General features: G+C 38.2%; 1 protein-coding gene and 1 long non-coding RNA gene across 2 annotated transcripts in view; both read left to right on the top strand.

The window, feature by feature from the left end:
• The first annotated feature begins 6,015 nt into the window (after positions 1–6,015).
• On the top strand, positions 6,016–7,950 carry LOC119769615. Its single transcript, XR_005278452.1, has 3 exons — positions 6,016–6,070; positions 7,796–7,842; positions 7,901–7,950. It is a non-coding gene; the product is annotated as an uncharacterized LOC119769615 (long non-coding RNA).
• Positions 7,951–9,322: 1,372 nt separating this feature from the next.
• Positions 9,323–18,863, top strand: part of LOC6038299 (mitogen-activated protein kinase kinase kinase 7) — a 38,877-nt gene continuing 29,336 nt past the window's right edge. Inside the window, 5 exon segments of the mRNA XM_038267123.1 lie at positions 9,323–9,562; positions 9,627–10,436; positions 14,945–15,168; positions 15,170–15,461; positions 15,520–15,583. Of these exon segments, the coding sequence (XP_038123051.1) occupies positions 9,476–9,562; positions 9,627–10,436; positions 14,945–15,168; positions 15,170–15,461; positions 15,520–15,583 (1,477 nt within the window). The 5' untranslated portion in view covers positions 9,323–9,475.

The following is an 18,863-nucleotide window of genomic DNA, read 5'->3' as shown; positions in this document are numbered from 1 at the left end:
CATCTCTGCGATACGGCTTTACGCAGTAGGCCTGGCCGCTTTAACGCTTGTGATGTCTCAATGCATTTCAATGCAATGGCGCACTGCAAATGTTAATAAATGACAAGAAGAGTGCTAGGCGTCATCTAACCTAAGGCACTCTCCAGGATCCCTTCGAAAGAGTGGCTGCGCTAGGGTCTGATTAGATTAGATTAGATTAGATTAGAAAAACTGGATTTCCTCCCGATTTCTAGAACAAAATACTGGATGTTATAGGCTCTTTTGAAAGAGCACACGATTTTGAACAAAACTGCATTAATAACTCAAAAGTGATGAAAATGCATATGGGACATTTATGCGATCATGGGCAGTATATTTCTTCGCTAGGACAACTTTAAATTTTACGTACTACAGTACTTACGGAAAATTAAATATACACTAATTATCTTAACATTACACAGAATTAAAATATTTTTAAAATTTTTCAATCGTAAATAATTTGGACGTCAATGTAAAGTATGAAATGATTAATGGCCTTACTTACATACTTTATCTACTTTAGATTTTTAAAATCTGGACTGGATCAATATGGCTAAATATTTTTCCTCTTTATAGCATAGGGCAGCGAATGACCAAGAAGGGTAAATCAGTCAGAAATAACTGAATTAACAACAACAATAATCTAATCTAATCTAACCAAACCCTAACGCAGCCAATCTTTCGAAGGGATCCTGGAGAGTGCCTTAGGTTATATTACGCCTAGCTCTCTTCTTGTCAATTTTTAACATTTGTAGTGCGCCGTTGCATTATAATGCATTGAAACATCACAAGCGTAAAAGCGGCCAGGCCTACTGCGTAAAGTCGTATCGCAGAGATATGATTCGTTGAAGTGGGTTGAGTTTGAGCACGGAGTGTTCGAACAACAACACAATTCTGAATCGAAAGGAAGGAAGAAACGTGGGGCACACCACCATGGACACAATTTGCCGTGGTTATTGCGCCACAACGCGCTCTTTGTAACAGTATTCCAAGTTCCAGTCAAAGCTCACCTAGTAGTCATGGCCTAGTGGTTATCATTTTTGCTTACCAATCCAAAGAGATAATGTTTTTTAACCATCATGCCTTGCGGACCGGATTTCCGGAAATGTCCCCTCTTCGGAACATCCCCAGGGCCACCGGGTTAACCCGGATGGTGACAAGATCATCTCTGACACTTTACATGTTCATATTGAGGTTTGCCGTTGAAAATTATGAAGTTTGACACCCATCATGCCTTGCGGACCGGAATTTCGGAAATGTCCCCTCTTCGGAACATCCCCGGGGCCACGGGGTTGATCCGGATGGTGGCAAGATCATCTCTGACACTGTACATGTTCATATTGAGATTTGCTGTTGAAAATGATGAAGTTTGACACCCATCATGGCTTGTGGACCAGATTTCCGGAAATGTCCTCTCTTCGGAACATCCCCGGGGCCACCGGGTTAATCCGGATGGTGGCAAGATCATCTGTGACACTTTAGATGTTCATATTTAGGTTTGCCGTTGAAAATTATGAAGTTTGACACCCATCATGCCTTGCGGACCAGATTTCCGGAAATGTCCCCTCTTTGGAACATCTCCAGGGCCACGGGGTTAATCCAGATGGTGGCAAGATCATCTCTGACACTGTACATGTTCATATTGAGGTTTGCTGTTGAAAATGATGAAGTTTGACACCAATTATGCCTTGCGGACCGGAATTTCGGAAATGTCCCCTCTCCGGAACATCCCCAGAGCCACCGGGTTAATCCGGATGGTGGCAAGATCATCTGTGACACTTTAGATGTTCATATTTAGGTTTGCCGTTGAAAATTATGAAGTTTGACACCCATCATGCCTTGCGGACCAGATTTCCGGAAATGTCCCCTCTTTGGAACATCTCCGGGGCCACGGGGTTAATCCAGATGGTGGCAAGATCATCTCTGACACTGTACATGTTCATATTGAGGTTTGCTGTTGAAAATGATGAAGTTTGACACCCATCATGGCTTGTGGACCAGATTTCCGGAAATGTCCTCTCTTCGGAACATCCCCGGGGCCACCGGGTTAACCCGGATGGTGACAGGATCATCTCTGACACTTTAGATGTTCATATTGAGGTTTGCCGTTGAAAATTATGAAGTTTGACACCCATCATGCATAGCGGACCGGAATTTCGGAAATGTCCCCTCTTCGGAACATCCCCGGGGCCACCGGGTTAATCCGGATGGTGGCAAGATCATCTCTGACACTTAACATGTTCATATTGAGATTTGCCGTTGAAAATTATGAAGTTTGACACCCATTATGCCTTGCGGACCAGATTTCCGAAAATGTCCCCTCTTCGGAACATCCCCGGGGCCACCGGGTTAATCCGGATGGTGGCAAGATCATCTGTGACACTTTAAATGTTCATATTGAGATTTGCCGTTGAAAATTATGAAGTTTGACACCTATTATGCCTTACGGACCGGATTTCCGGAAATGTCCCCTCTTCGGAACATCCCCAGGGCCACCGGGTTAATCCGGATGGTGATAAGATCATCTCTGACACTTTACATGTTCATATTGTACGATCAGTACCTAGCTGGACTCGGTCACTGGAAACGACCGGCGACTCAGTGACCGACGAAATAGGCGGCGGGCCAGATGCGGGCATAAAAATGTCAAAATCTCTTCCCCCCTCACTTCGTCTCACCATCCAGCTGCAGCTTTGTTGACAAACAAACGGAGCACGCGGTCGCATGATAGCGGCATCGAGCCAGAATTAGGGGTGATCATGTGATTAAAAATGAAAGTTTTTTCAAGAAAAATAATATTTTTCCGACCGAATAAAAAAATTGCGAGCATGTTCAAACAATTTTTCCTGATGTCGGAGAAGTGATACAAAAGCAAAATTTTAATCCATAATTTTTCTATAAATTGAATTTTTTCACTCCAACTGGGAACCCCTAGGTCTATCCACGACCGTTTCCAATGACCGTGAGAAGAAGCCAGAAAATCCAGCTACGAGCTAAATCCACAATATTGAGGTTTGCCGTTGAAAATTATGAAGTTTGACACCCATCATGCCTAGCGGACCGGAATTTCGGAAATGTCCCCTCTACGGAACATCCCCGGAGCCACCGGGTTAATCCGGATTGTGGCAAGATTATCTGTGACACTTTAAATGTTCATATTGAGATTTGCCGTTGAAAATTATGAAGTTTGACACCCATTATGCCTTGCGGACCGGAATTTCGGAAGTGTCCTCTCTCCGGAACATCCCCAGGGCCACCGGGTTAATCCGGATGGTGGCAAGATCATCTCTGACACTTTACATGTTCATATTGAGGTTTGCCGTTGAAAATTATGAAGTTTGACACCCATCATGCCTAGCGGACCGGAATTTCGGAAATGTCCCCTCTACGGAACATCCCCGGAGCCACCGGGTTAATCCGGATTGTGGCAAGATTATCTGTGACACTTTAAATGTTCATTGAAAATTATGAAGTTTGACACCCATTATGCCTTGCGGACCGGAATTTCGGAAGTGTCCCCTCTCCGGAACATCCCCAGGGCCACCGGGTTAATCCGGATGGTGGCAAGATCATCTCTGACACTTTACATGTTCATATTGAGGTTTGCCGTTGAATATTATGAAGTTTGACACCCATCATGCATAGCGGACCGCAATTTCGGATATGTCCCCTCTTCGGAACATCCCCAAGGGCCACCGGACCACACTCAGATCCCATATATGCATTGAGTCGTTATAAGAGGCCCCCTGAATACAATGCAACAGTGTTGGGGTCAATTAATCCAGATTGTGACTCATAAAAACAATGTGTAACTTCCGGTATTCATTCCACCAAAAAAAAATACTTACACGAGCAGTCGCGCTGGTGTACTTTGTGCACCAACTCAAAAACGCTATTTTAAAAAATATATTAAAAATAGTTTTAACTATACAATGACTTAGGTCAACTTGTTTCCGTAAGTAAAAAGGTTTATCTTGAGCATATATCAAGGCTACGGCTTGATTATTTCATGAAAAACAATTGTTTTTCGAAGTTTTCCAAATCTGGTGCACAAAGTACACTAGCGCGACTTCCCGAAGGTTAAACAAGCGGCGATTAATAAAAACAAATAATCTAAGAGGAGCTGTGGTAATGAGTAATTATATATGATTTCACTTCGACTTCAATTAAAGGATTTTACCATATTTTCAACCACATAACCATTCACTACAATAAAGCTTATTATTTTGCAAAACTTACAATTATAAGTTACTTCTTCTTCAGCTATTTATTACTACACCAAAAACAGGGCAGTGCCATATCTGTGTTCAAAAAAGCACGGACTGGTACCTTTTGGCCTTAACAGATCCCCAAAATTCGATTTCAATCCTGAGATATTCAATAAAAAAACGAAAAAAAAACTCCGTGCATTTTTGTCACTTTTCATATGACAGAAACTTCAATCTTGTCGTGCTATCTTGAATGGTCAAACAAACAAAACGTATTTGTTATTCTTTACATTGCGCGCTTTTTTTTTAATAAATTTTGTTTAATAGGGTCATGTATTATTCTAAAGGCAAACAATCGGATGCTGCGGATGAGACTATTCCCGTTTATTTGCTGATGAGTTTAGCATAAATGATTCAATCTTAGACAGCCGGCTGTGGAATGATATGATCAAAATAATATGTAATTAAATGGTGAAATATTATACTCAGCGTAACATTTTTATATAGAGTTGAACTTAGATGGTTTATAATTTCAAATAATTATAAAATGAGTGACCAATCAATGACTGATGAATTACGATGTTTTAAGCAGGACTTGAATAATCAAGGTCAAACATTAAAACGCGTTTTTCTCGGAACGTCAAAAAAGCGGCGTGCGACAAGATGAGTCGATTTCAATATATTTTGAGTTTTAGTGAACTTTCGATAAACAGTACCGCAAAAGCTTTTTTCCGCAAAAAAAAAATCGTTAGAAATTAGATTTTTGAAATCTAATGATTGCAAACTGGCTGTACTATTTATTATATTATGCAATTTCCAATTATCCTAACACTAAAACCCCCCAGGCGTTACGCTTTTTATTAGGTTGGTTTCTCGAAAACAGTGTAATGTTGTTACATTCTTATGGAAGCTATTTGTAGATCCGAACAAGACGTATAAATTGCTTTGAAATATTGAAAAATGTTGCTTCGTTCCAGTCACGGCGTTCTAGAAGGATTCTAGCAGCGTTCTAATTTCGTCGATTTCTCTGGAACGACACAACATTTTTAATCGTCTTTCTTCGATGTTTCGCGACATCTGGCGGAATTATAGAGCAATTAAACGTGATTCGCGCTAAACTTCGCTCTGTACTACCACCCATCACTGATACCAGTGTTACGTACAGCTGATAACATTTTGGCGCGAACACATATCCTCTTATATGTACGCGCGTGCTTATTCTGTCGCACAGTGTTGGTAGAGCAAGGTACCAACGCGCTTCTGTGGATTTATTTTTGGTACGTACGAGTTCGCGATTTAATTTTTTTTTTATTTTGTTTAGTTCTCTGAAATTGCAGTTAATTTTTATTCCTAATATATTTCACCGAGTGAGAGCAGCAAAAAATATTTAAAAAATCAGTGATAGTGGCGATCCGCATAAACTGTGAGCATTTTTTTTACGCGCAAATGTGTGGGCGTATGTAAAGGTGTAAAATCAATCATTCTCACGGGAGGAATCCCGTATACGGCACACAACATAATTGGGGCCACTTTTTACCTTTCTGACCTGTGCGTTTCCAGAAATTCTTGATGATCCACAGTTCGACTAAGTGCAGTGCCTTCTAGGTCAAATGCATTGCCAACGATATATGGACGTGATACATTGCACTTGGGATAGTGTATCAAGAAAAAACATGAAATTTCTTGAATGGACTTGCATTATCTGGAAGCAATCAACAGCTGCTAATCATGCTAAAAAAAATCGAACACGCGCTTCAAAAAAATATTTTTTTCTTTTTTTCAGGATTTAGATTATAACTACACAATGAATATTAACATAACTATCAATCTATATGCAGTACCACGTAAGTGTTTAATTGTGTGTAGTCCGAATTTCGAGACATCCCTTATCGCTTCAGCAAATTCAAAGAAAGTTTATGTAGGCCCACGATTATTGATTAATAATCTTTTCGAAACGATCAAAATGAGCAGCTCAAATTATGATTTGTTAGCTCTCTTCAGCTATCGGTAAAGGACCTATTAGACTATGGCAAACAAACTAACAAACTTTTTGACAGTTTAGCAGTTTGTCTGCAGAAACGTCAGCCTGCATACATTTAGCTTTGTTTGCGAGTTTATCGCAAAGGGTCAAACACAAAAAAGTGCGAGTTTGTTTGCCATAGTCTAACAGCTCCTTAACTTTTTTCAATGGGTAATTCTCCGCCAACTCACACAGCAGTTGCCCCGACCCCTCTTCGATTTGCGTGAAACTTTGTCCTAAGGGGTAACTTTTGTCCCTGATCACGAATCCGAGGTCCGTTTTTTGATATCTCGTGACGGAGGGGCGGTACGATCCCTTCCATTTTTGAACATGCGAAAAAAGAGGTATTTTTCAATAATTTGCAGCCTGAAACGGTGATGAGATAGAAATTTGGTGTCAAAGGGACTTTTAAGTAAAATTAGACGCCCGATTTGATGGCGTACTCAGAATTCCGAAAACGTATTTTCATCGAAAAACACTAAAAAGTTTTAAAATTCTCCCATTTTCCGTTACTCGACTGTAAAAATTTGGAACATGTCATTTTATGGGAAATTTAATGTACTTTTCTAATCTACATTGACCCAGAAGGGTCATTTTTTTCATTTAGAACAAAATTTTTCATTTTAAAATTTCGTGTTTTTTCTAACTTTGCAGGGTTATTTTTTAGAGTGTAATAATGTTCTACAAAGTTATAGAACAGACAATTACAAAAATTTTTATGTATAGACATAAGGGGTTTGCTTATAAACATCACGAGTTATCGCGATTTTACGAAAAAAAGTTTTGAAAAAGTTGGTCGTCATCGATCATGGCTGTTCATGGTCACCCGCGACAGACACGGACGACGAAACAAAGAGAAACGCAAAAAGTAACTTTTTCAAAACTTTTTTTCGTAAAATCGCGATAACTCTTGATGTTTATAAGCAAACCCCTTATGTCTATATATCAAAATTTTTGTAATTGTCTGCTCTACAACTTTGTAGAACATTATTACACCCTAAAAAATAACCCTGCAAAGTTAGAAAAAACACGAAATTTTAAAATGAAAAATTTTGTTCTAAATGAAAAAATTACCCTTCTGGGTCAATGTAGATTCAAAAAGTACATTAAATTTCTCATAAAATGACATGTTCCAAAATTTTTTACAGTCGAGTAACGGAAAATGGGAGAATTTTTAAAACTTTTTTAGTGTTTTTTTCAATGAAAAATACGTTTTTTCGGAATTCTGAGTACGCCATCAAATCGGGCGTCTAATTTTACTTAAAAGTCCCTTTGACACCAAATTTCTATCTCATCACCGTTTCAGGCTGCAAATTTTTGAAAAACACCTCTTTTTTCGCATGTTCAAAAATGGAAGGGGTCGTACCGCCCCTCCGTCACGAGATATCAAAAAACTGACCTCGGATTCTTGATCAGGGACAAAAGTTACCCCTTAGGACAAAGTTTCACGCAAATCGAAGAGGGGTCGGGGCAACTTTTCCCGATTTCGTGTGAGTTGGTAGAGAATTACCCCAATCTATTTTTAATGAGACAACGATGCTTTTTTCAGCACCAACTGCAATTGAGTGGGTAAAACATGAACCCAGAGATATCAAGGTCTGTTTTAATCAGTTCACTGAAATGACTGGTAATTTAAATAATTTTTCACAAACAGGAAACAGAGCCCAGTGTCGAACCGATGGACGTCGATCCGTTTGAGGAAAAACGTAAGTGGAAAATTATTGGAAAATGATATTCACTCGAAAGCATGAGGTTTATCTCCCTATGAGAGTAGTTCAGTAGCATTCTACAGAAGTTTGTATGAAGATCTAGTGTGATAAGACCGTCTGCTACCAGGATATGTTTTTTTCCAATTCTTAATGTTGGCTTTAGAACAGTATTTAATTGAGTGTGTTTTTTTTTTATTTTTCAGGGAAACCATTACTGGTAAGGGCAAAACATAATTTACCAAAAACTGTGTAGATAACTTTTTTTTCATTTTAGGTCCTCATTCTTTTCATCTTATTATGTTTTTTCTGCATAATCTTACAATACAGTGTCCAATATCCTAAACTGGAAAAAATGGAAGTGGACCCTCCAGAGGATATTTTATTTAAAACCAACGAAATAATTGTTTTATTTCAAAACTTAAACATCTATGACTCCATCTAACAGGATGTGAGAGTCATAACCACTCTACAGCATAACCTTTTGGGGGGACAACAAAAGTGACTTCCGAAATAAAGAGAAAACAAAAGAATATATAAAACAATGTAGTTTTACTTGCTTGTAAATAAGGTGACGATATTGCCATGATTTTTGGGCTAGCTTGTAAACAAACATCCACTGACATTGGCCCAATAGGGTCCTAAAGGGTGGTATTTTTTTTTTTAAATTAATTTAAAAATCAATTTTAAACTCTTTGTTGTCATGCAAACGGTCATTGTTCTTAGAAAATTATGAACAATAATATCAGCAATTTAAATTTAATTTTAGGACCCAATAACATTACAGTCCAGACTCGATTATCTGAAGGCCTAGGAAAAAAATGTTTTGCTCCATACAAAATTTGTAAAATTCGCATTGAAATATTTTTAGGAGGGGGGTAGGGTGGTCCGAAAATCCACACTTTTGCGTTACGTAATAAAAGAATGCACCTGTCATCATAGTCTGCTGCCGTAATCGACCATTGAACAAAGCAAAATTGTCTGTAAATTGTCAGACTGACAGATCTTCGAAAAATCGAACTGGTGTAAAAGTCTGCTTCCACCTTTGCGTCGAACGCGGATAATCTTGTTCCCGTTGTGATTCCAGTTGGATTCCACTTTCCACAACGTTCCTTTCTCTCTCTTCGGAACGCTTGAAACGCAGCCCAGCTGACGTCTCTCACTTTCCCGTTCGTTCCTTGGCTCGCCATCAGCTGGGAAGCTTTTGCCGAAAACGTCAAAATCCGTGCGCAAGCTGCCAGTGAGATATTGTGGGCAGACAAAAATTTCTGGTGCAAAAATTCACCCAAAAAAACCCCCAAAATAATGATGATTTCCACCGCAATCTAACCCGGTCCAGTGCGCGTGGTTCCACTCCGTAACGTGCCGTAGAGTGTCCAAGTGTGTTAATTTCGGGGGGTGCGCTAGTACGTCAATCCGTCGAAGGGAAAAGGGTAAGTTTGTTTTGTTTTTGTTTGTACCGTACACACACGACCTGGTTCTTCCGGCTTCCGGCCTGGTTGGTTCTTCCCCGGGGGCGCGCAATGGCAACGCAACGGAACAGTCTGATCAACAACATCCTGCCGTCGTTTGTGACCGAGATCGACATCAAGGAGATCGAATCGATTGGGGTGAGGCGGTTTGGGTTGTTATTCTTGGATTTGTAGGATTAAATTGCTTTTTATTTCTTTTTAGACTGTCGGCAAGGGTTCGTTCGGGACGGTCATCAAGGGCCGCTGGAAGGACAACTATGTGGCGGTCAAGTACATCGAGCTGGAATCGGAACGGAATGCATTTATCACGGAGGTCTGTCAGTTGTCGCGGGTGGCCCACCCCAACATAATTGGGCTGTACGGGGCGTGCACGAAGCGTCCGAACGTTTGTCTGGTGATGGAGTACGCCGACGGGGGGTCGTTGCATACGGCACTGCACTGCAGGCCGAAGCCGTTCTACACGGCGGCCCATGCCATGAGTTGGGCCCGGCAGTGCGCGGAGGGCGTCGCCTACCTCCACGACATGACCCCGAAGCCGATGATCCATCGGGACCTCAAACCCCCAAACCTACTCCTAGTCAAGTGCGGAACCGTCCTAAAAATCTGTGACTTTGGCACCGTCACGGATAAATCCACCCGGATGACCAACAACAAGGGCAGCGCCGCCTGGATGGCCCCGGAAGTGTTCGAAGGCTCCACCTACACGGAAAAGTGCGACGTCTTCAGTTGGGGCATCATCCTGTGGGAGGTCATCGCCAGAGAGCAACCGTTTCGCAGCATCGAAAACAGTTACGCCATTATGTGGCGGGTTCACCAGGGGACGCGGCCTCCGCCCATTGAGGACTGTCCGAGGCCGATAGCGCAGCTGATGACCAGCTGCTGGAACCAGAATCCGACGAAGCGCCCCTCGATGCAGGAGGTCGTGGACACGATGAACCAGCTGTGCAAGTTTTTCCCGGGGGAGAATGAGGCGATTGTTTATCCGGACGATCCGGATGATGAGGATGAAGAGGTGAGTGGCAGTGGGGAAGCTTTCAGTTGAATTATTTCTCTGGAAAATAGGAGTAAAGTTAAAGTAGTTGTACCGTGACATAACCGGAATGGCGTTGAATAACGTAGTTGTTGTAAGACTGGTTAATTTTATGCATTATGCGTACTTGAAGTTCACGTCGTTGTTTGGGAACCCGAGCAGACGAATATAACTCTGGAATAACATTTTTTTGATATTTGAAAATACTAGGCCAATAACATTTTATGTTATTTATAACATGATTTGTTATTCGTCGTTATGATTTTTTTTTTTTTTTTTGATTGTTATTGTAATAACAGACTAATAACATTTTTAGTTATTCTTCTCATAAATCTTTGTTATTCTGTTTTTAACAACTGACCCTATTATCCCAATAACAGTTGGAGGTATTCTTCCATAGCAAAAAATGTTATTTCAAAGTTGTTTTGGCTTTCAGACAATATCCCGAACGGAAATAACTTGTGAATAACATTTTTTGATATTTGAAAATACTAGGCCAATAACATTTTTTGTTATATATAACAAGATTTGTTATTAGTCGTTATGATTTTTTGGTTATTGGATTGTTATTGTAATAACACACTAATATCATTTTCAGTTATTCTTCGAACAAATCTTTGTTATTATTTTTTGTTATTTTAACAAATATTCCGATCATCCCAATAACAGTTGGCGGTATTCTTCCATAACAAAAAAATTTTATTCCTAAGTTGTTTTGGCTTTCAACAACTATCAAACCAATAACAATTTTTTTTATGATAACATAAACTGTTATTAAATTCTTATGCAAAAAATATTTTGTCAGGATGATTCCATAACACTTTCTGTTATTTTAACAGTATCTGTTATTGAAATGGCATGAATTTTGTTATTACCGTCTGCCCGGGATAAAACTAACCACAAACTTTGTTTAGATAACATAATCTGTTATTAAACTCTTATGCGAAAATGGATTTTTCAAGAAGATTCCAAAACACTTTTTGTTATTTTAACAGTATTTGATATTAAAATGGTATGGATTTTGTTATTACCCCTGGCCGGTTTTGACATACTTTTTTAATGTTTTTTTTTTCTATTCTACCGAAGACAGCAATGCCTTAAAACTTCATCCAACAATATTAGTTGTTATTGGTTGATTGACACCCGGAATGGTCAATAACTTTTATAAATAGTCCTAACCAAGTACAACAACTCTTCCAAAAACACCATTTGTCTAGGATGTCAAATAAAGGAATTAACAATTAATTCCTCTTTATTTTGCCATTTAAATTAGAGATCACATATCTGAAAAAAAGGGAATTCGAACTAAAATATTTTTTTTAATAAATGCTTCAATACTTTTTGCATCAGAATGTTTACAATCAGAGGAGCTTCTTCAAGAAAACCATAAATGGATTTTATTTATATCAATTGAATTGGCTCAAACTTTTTTGGGACATTTTCTATGACCAAAGTAGCCATTTTGTGTCATTGGTTCGCCCATAGTAAGCCATCCATACAATTTTGGCAGTAGTCCATACACAATAGTGCGTAAATATTCGAAAATCTTTATGTTTTGAAATAATTATCGGATCGGTTTGGTGTCTTTGGCAAAAAAAAAACTGGTACCGTCATCAAGGGTGACATTGGGTCATACAAATTTCAGCATTTTTGTTTAACCCATTCTCACCCCTCCGACCCAATGTCACCCCTGATGACGGTACACGAAATAAAAATGCATATTTTTAAATATTTTTCTTTCGCAAATTTTTTTCAAGATCCATATATATTTTTGCATTTTTTTGGATATATTTTATAGGACAAAAACCGCATGGAAAAATAGGAATTTTACTCGATTTGTTCTACTTCAGTTTAAAATGTAAAATTAAATTTGCTACAGAAAGTATTTTACAGATTTTTGATAAAGTGCATCGTTTTCAAGATAAAGCCACTTAAAGTTTAATTTTAACAGAAAAAATCCAGTATTTCGATTTTTTTAAATAGTGTCATGATTGGCCATTTCTGTAAATATTTTTTTTAAGAGGTGAAAAAGTTTCCATTAAAATTCCCTAAGAGACATTGAAATACAGCAAATAAAGAAAATACAGGTTTTTTTTAAGTCTTATCCTTTATTTTCTGGTACCAATATCAAGAAACTAATGGTCCTATTTTTAATTTTAAAAAATAAATGTAAAATTTTCTGATCCCTTCGAAATCTGTTTTTAATTTTTGAATCTTGACTAAAATTTTGAAAAGGCTAAATATTCAAAATAACACCCTTTGAAAGCTTTCTAGGCCCAGTGAAAAAAAAAATTAACCCAAAAATGACGAACTCCTCGTCACAGTGCATAGTGGTCCAGGTTGCAAAATTAAATGGAAAATGGATTTTCCGAAAAATGGTGACGTTTTGGAGCTTTGGTGTCTTCAGAAGAGTTGTTGCAAATGGAAAACGGACAACTTTTGGTTTGGTTCAAAATTAAGGTGGTTCACGATTAGGGTAAATTTGAAAATCAAACTTTTCAGGAATATTTTTGGGATTTTTTTCGTCTTCCAAAAAGTTGTTCTTCTATGTAAAATTACCATAAAACCCAACATATGACCAAAAATCCATTTTTGACACTTTGGCTCAATTCTGAGGACAGATTCAGAATCAGCGGGCAAAATTACATGGAAAAACATATAGTCGGATAATTTTAGAATTTCGTTAGGGTGATCCCATACACTTTTCCAATGAAAATGAAACATTTTTAGATGAGGATATCTCGAGTTCATAGAAAAGTACCCCTGGAATTTTTCCAGCGTTTATAGTGCTAGATCTCCTCTTTAGAATGCAACATGGCGCTTAAAATTGGGCGAGATATTTGAGTTTTAAATTTACATCTTTTTTACTATAAAATTGCTATAACTTATGACTTAGAAGTCCAAATTGACTTGTCAGAAAATCGTTTTTCGTTTTTCAGAACTCTAAAAGTGCTCCGAACTACCAGAGCAGACGGTAATAACTTTGGAATAACATTTTTTGATATTTGAAAATACTAGGCCAATATTATTCTTTGTTATTTATAACAAGATTTGTTATTCGTCGTTATGATTTTTTTGTTATTGGATTGTTATTGTAATAATAGACTAATAACATTTTTAGTTATTCTGCGAACAAATCTTTGTTATTATTTTTTTGTTATTTTAACAACTAATCCGATCTTCCCAATAACAGTTGGCGGTATTCTTCCATAACAAAAAACGTTATTTCAAAGTTGTTGTGGCTTTCAACAAATATCAGACCAATAAAAAATTTTGTTAAGATAACATAAACTGTTATTAAACCCTTATGCAAAAATGAATTTTTCAAGAAGATTCCATAACACATTTTGTTATTTTAACAGTATTTGTTATTGAAATGGCATGAATTTTTTTATTACCGTCTGCCCGGGTACTTTTTTCTCTAAAACTTAACCCTGAATTTCTAAGTTCAAAAAACGGATTTTTTAAAGGTTTGCTCAGATGCTTTCTTTAAATTTGGTCGTAGAAGGCGTAGATTGCAAGATAGAATTTGTGTGTCTTCGACGATCGAATTAACGAATCCACTCTAATAAATATGGTGAGAAATGATTGCTTTTAACACTTAATGTTGCGCCTTCAGCATTATTTTTTTTTTAAATCAACGATGTTTGATGAATTATTGATAAAAATTTCAAAGTCGAAAAATAATGGTTTCTTGACCTTTTGGAATTTTAAAGTTCACTAAATGTAACATATTTCAAGACTTATCTCAACAAAAAAAAATATTTCAAGGAAACTTAAGTTTGGAGTTTTGTTTTTTTTTTAAAGGGCCAATAAACCAAATTTTCAGTTTATGCTATTTGGGTGTTTTTGAATAACCATGACTCAATCCGGGCAGACGGTAATAACAAAATTCATGCCATTTCAATAACAAATACTGTTAAAATAACAAAAAGTGTTATGGAATATTCTTGCAAAATCCATTTTTGCAGAAGAGTTGAATAACAGTTTATGTTATCATATCAAAACTTGTTATTGGTTTGATATTGGTTGAAAGCCAAAACAACTTGGGAATAACATTTTTTGTTATGGAAGAATAACTACAAATGTTATTGGGATGATCGGATTAGTTGTTAAAATAACAAAAAAGAATAACAAAGATTTGTTCGAAGAATAACTCAAATTGTTATTGGTCTGTTATTACAATAACATTCCAATAACAAAAAAAAATCATAACGGCGAATAACAAACCTTGATATAAATAACATAAAATTTTATTGGCCTAGTATTTTCTAATATCAAAAAATGTTGTGCCCACGTTATTTCCGTCTGCTCGGGAAGGCGGTTTCAAAAACACCCAAAAAGCAAAAACTCTATAATTGGTTTATTGGACCTTTAAAAAAAAACTCCAGAATTAAACCTTTGATTTACCCACATTCACTTTGCCAGAGAATTTCTCACAAACGCTTTTATCCCAACACACAAACTTTATCCCTTCCCCCTTGTTGCAGGAAGCTTCCTACGCCCGCGACGACGGCACCCTGGACTCGAACCTTCACGGCACGGCCGCTTCGACAAGCTCGCACTACAGCTCAACGTTTTATGGCAGAACCGTGCCCGGCCACCACAGCACGATAACCTCCTCCTCCTCCTACAACCCCTCGGTGGTCAACACTCCGGTAAATCTACCCCGGCACGGGGTGTGTCCTCCACGGGTTACCACCGAGCACCACCACCAGCACGGATTATCGACCCCCCAGCAGCAGCACGAGGAACGCCTACAGTCGGGGCTCCGACTACGGTCGGTATCAGATCGGGAGTGGAGGAGCGGGTGGTTCCGGAGCAAGTTTGTACACCAAGAGTTCCCGGCCGGCCGTCGGTTCCGGGTACGCCAGTCCGGGGGCGTACCGGAGACAGGTTCGGGGCCGGTCACCACCGCCACCGTTGGTTCCGCAGCGGTCGCTACCGTCGCCGCAGGGAACCGTCAGGGGACATTTGCAGAATCCGCTCAGTTTGGACATTGACGAGGTTAGGTTTTGTTGGAAGTTTTCCCAAGTGAAAGTGACTAATTTTTCGCCGTTTTCAGTCAATGACGTGGAAAACCGTGGACACCAACGAACCGTTGCGGGATCTGGTTGACAGCAGCTCATGTAAGTAACCTACCTTCCAATGACGAATGGCCCCACGTTGGATTCCACGAAAAAAAAACTTTGCGGGATGACCATCGCAGTGTGCCGTGCCGCGTGGCAGCATGTTTGCCCTGTTAAACTGAAGTCCGGCGGTCGTGCAATTCGAAGCGTTGTCTCTCGACATCGATTAAGTCCTGCCATTTTCGAGCGTTTGTCGTGCGTTTTGATCGAATGTCAGAGAGGCGACAAGGCGTGCAAAAATCTTAGAAGGCGTTGAAAAAATAATAATGACGTTTTCCTTAGTTTCCAAGTTTTTCTTCCTCCATTCAGTAAGAAAATGTGTTAATTGTACCGTTGAAAAAAAAACTATTTACTGTATATCATGTACCAGATTCAGGAGCATGACGGGACCTGTAGACGGATAAATGAAAGAGGTACATTTAGATTATGCTTCCCATGACACTTAACTAAAATAATCCTTTATTCCAGATAAAAATGCTGGCTCTGCCACATGGAACCAACAACGGGCACAAAGAACAAACTAATTACGCGTTCCGAGCCCGGAACCGGAGCTCAAGAAACACGAATGACACTACTGCAGAAATTTGTTGGGATTGTCCAAAACAAAGTGTGAACATCAATTTTACAATCATTTGACAAAATTAATAAAAAGTACATGTTTTCTAACGAAATCTCTTTTATTTGCATCAATTTAACCCAAAAGTCCGAAACGAGAGCACCCGACAATGGCAGGACAATCTAAATAACAAAGTCGCCCGAAAACGGCCCGACAACGGCCCGTCAACGTCGATTTTCTCAAACGTCGATTTCGACGATCGTCGGACAAAGTGTTGCATATACGCACGAATAGGGCCCGAATTCCGTCGGACAAACCGTCGGAATTCGGGCCGTTTTGTCGAGCCGTCGGACGGATTTCGGGCCGTTGTCGGCCCCGTCCGTCAGTCAGGGTGGTTGTCGAACCTTGTCAAAGCCTGACGTTGACACTGCTAGGGCGGCATTTCGACGGTTGACGTTCGATCTACAAACTTTAGGGTGGGATGACTGTTAAGGGTTCGCGTTGAGGTAGGACGACGGGCGGTTTAACATAACATTAGCACAACAGCTGCTTTGCTCACCTCCAATCGGGTGGCCGAACGGGATCGTCTTTTGGGAGATTGGGGGAAGGGGGTTGACCCTGTCAGTACCAGATGTACAAATATTTCTAAAATAATCGAAATAACCAAAACGGCTTAATGACCTAAAGATAAAAAGGCCAAAATTACCAAAATGACCACCAAAATGGCCAAAATGACCATAATGGCCAAAATTAACAAAATGACCAAAATGAACAAAATTATAAAAATGGCCAAAATGACCAAGATGATCAAAACCATAATGAAAAAAATTACCAAATTGTTAAAAATAGCCAAAATTTCCAAAAAGACCAGACAGACAAAAATGATCAAAATGGCAAAAATGACCTAAACATAAATAGGCCAAAATCACCAAAATGACCAAAATGGCCAAAGTGACCAAATTACCAAAATTAACAAAATAACCAAAATGACCCAAATGGCCAAAATGACCAAAATGAACAAAATAAACTAAATTATCGAAATGACCAAAATGGCCTAAATGGCAAAAATGACCATAATATCCAAAATGACCGACATTACCAAAATGGTCAAAATGATCAAAATGCCCAAAATGACCAAAATTAACAAAATGACCAAAATAACTAAAATGGCCAAAATGACCAAGATGAACAAAACCATAATGAAAAAAATTACCAAATTGATAAAAATAGCGGAAATTTCCAAAAAGACCAGACAGACAAAAATGATCAAAATGGCAAAAATAACCTAAACATAAAAAGGCCAAAATCACCAAAATGACCAAACTGGAAAAGTGACCAAATTACCAAAATTAACAAAATTACCAAAATGACCCAAATGGCCAAAATGACCAAAATGAACAAAATAAACTAAATTATCGAAATGACCAAAATGGCAAAAATTACCAAAATATCCAAAATGACCAAAAATACCAAAACGGCCAAAATGATCAAAGTGTTGGGCAAATGACCAAAATTAGCAAAATGACCAAAATAACTAAAATGGCCAAAATGACCAATATTTAAAAAAAATTAACAAAATGAACAAAATGACCAAAATGCCCAAAATGAACAGAATGGCCAAAATGACCAAAATAACCAAAATGACTAAAATGGCTAAAATGACCAATATTTAAAAAAAATACCAAAATGAACAAAATGAACAAAATGACCAAAATGAACAAAATTATCAAAATGGCCAAAATGACCAAAATGAACAAAATTACCAAAATGGCCAAAATGACCAAAATAGCCAAAATGGCCAAAATGACCAAAATGGCCAAATGACCAAAATGACCAAAATGGCCAAATGACCAAAATGACCAAAATGAACAAAATGATCAAAATGAACAAAATGACTTAAATGACCAAAATGATCAAAATGACCATAATGACCTTAATGACCAAAATAGCCAAAATGACAAAAATGGCCAAATGACCAAAATGACCAAAATAGCCAAAATGACCATAATGACCTTATTGACCAAAGTAGCCAAAATGACCAAAATGGCCAAATGACCAAAATGACCAAAATAGCCAAAATGACCATAATGACCTTATTGACCAAAGTAGCCAAAATGACCAAAATGGCCAAATGACCAAAATGACCAAAATGACCAAAATGGCCAAAATGACTTAAATGACCAAAATGGCCAAAATGATCAAAATGAACAAAATGACTTAAATGACCAAAATGACCAAAATGACCAAAATGGCCAAAATGACTTAAATGACCAAAATAGCCAAAATGACCATATTGAACAAAATGACCAAAATGGCCACAATGACTTAAATGACAAAAATGGCCAAAATGAACAAAATGACCAAAATTATTCAAATGACCAAAATGTCCAAAATTGCCAAAATAGCCAAAATGACCATAATAACCTTAATGACCAAAATAGCCAAAATGACCAAAATGACCAAAATGGCCAAAATGACTTAAATTACCAAAATGGCCAAAATGATCAAAATGATCAAAATGAACAAAATGACTTAAATGACCAAAATGATCAAAATGGCCAAATATCCAAAATGAACAAAATGACCAAAATTATTCAAATGACCAAAATAGCCAAAATGACCATAATGAACTAAATTACCAAAATAGCCAAAATGACAAAAATGGCCAAATGACCAAAATGACCAAAGTAGCCAAAATGACCAAAATGGCCAAATGACCAAAAT

Source organism: Culex quinquefasciatus, chromosome 1, assembly GCF_015732765.1.
Source record: "Culex quinquefasciatus strain JHB chromosome 1, VPISU_Cqui_1.0_pri_paternal, whole genome shotgun sequence".
Taxonomy (NCBI): Eukaryota; Metazoa; Arthropoda; class Insecta; order Diptera; family Culicidae; genus Culex; species Culex quinquefasciatus.
The sequence above is the reverse complement of the archived record's forward strand: the minus strand, read 5'-3'. Positions and strand labels throughout refer to the sequence as shown.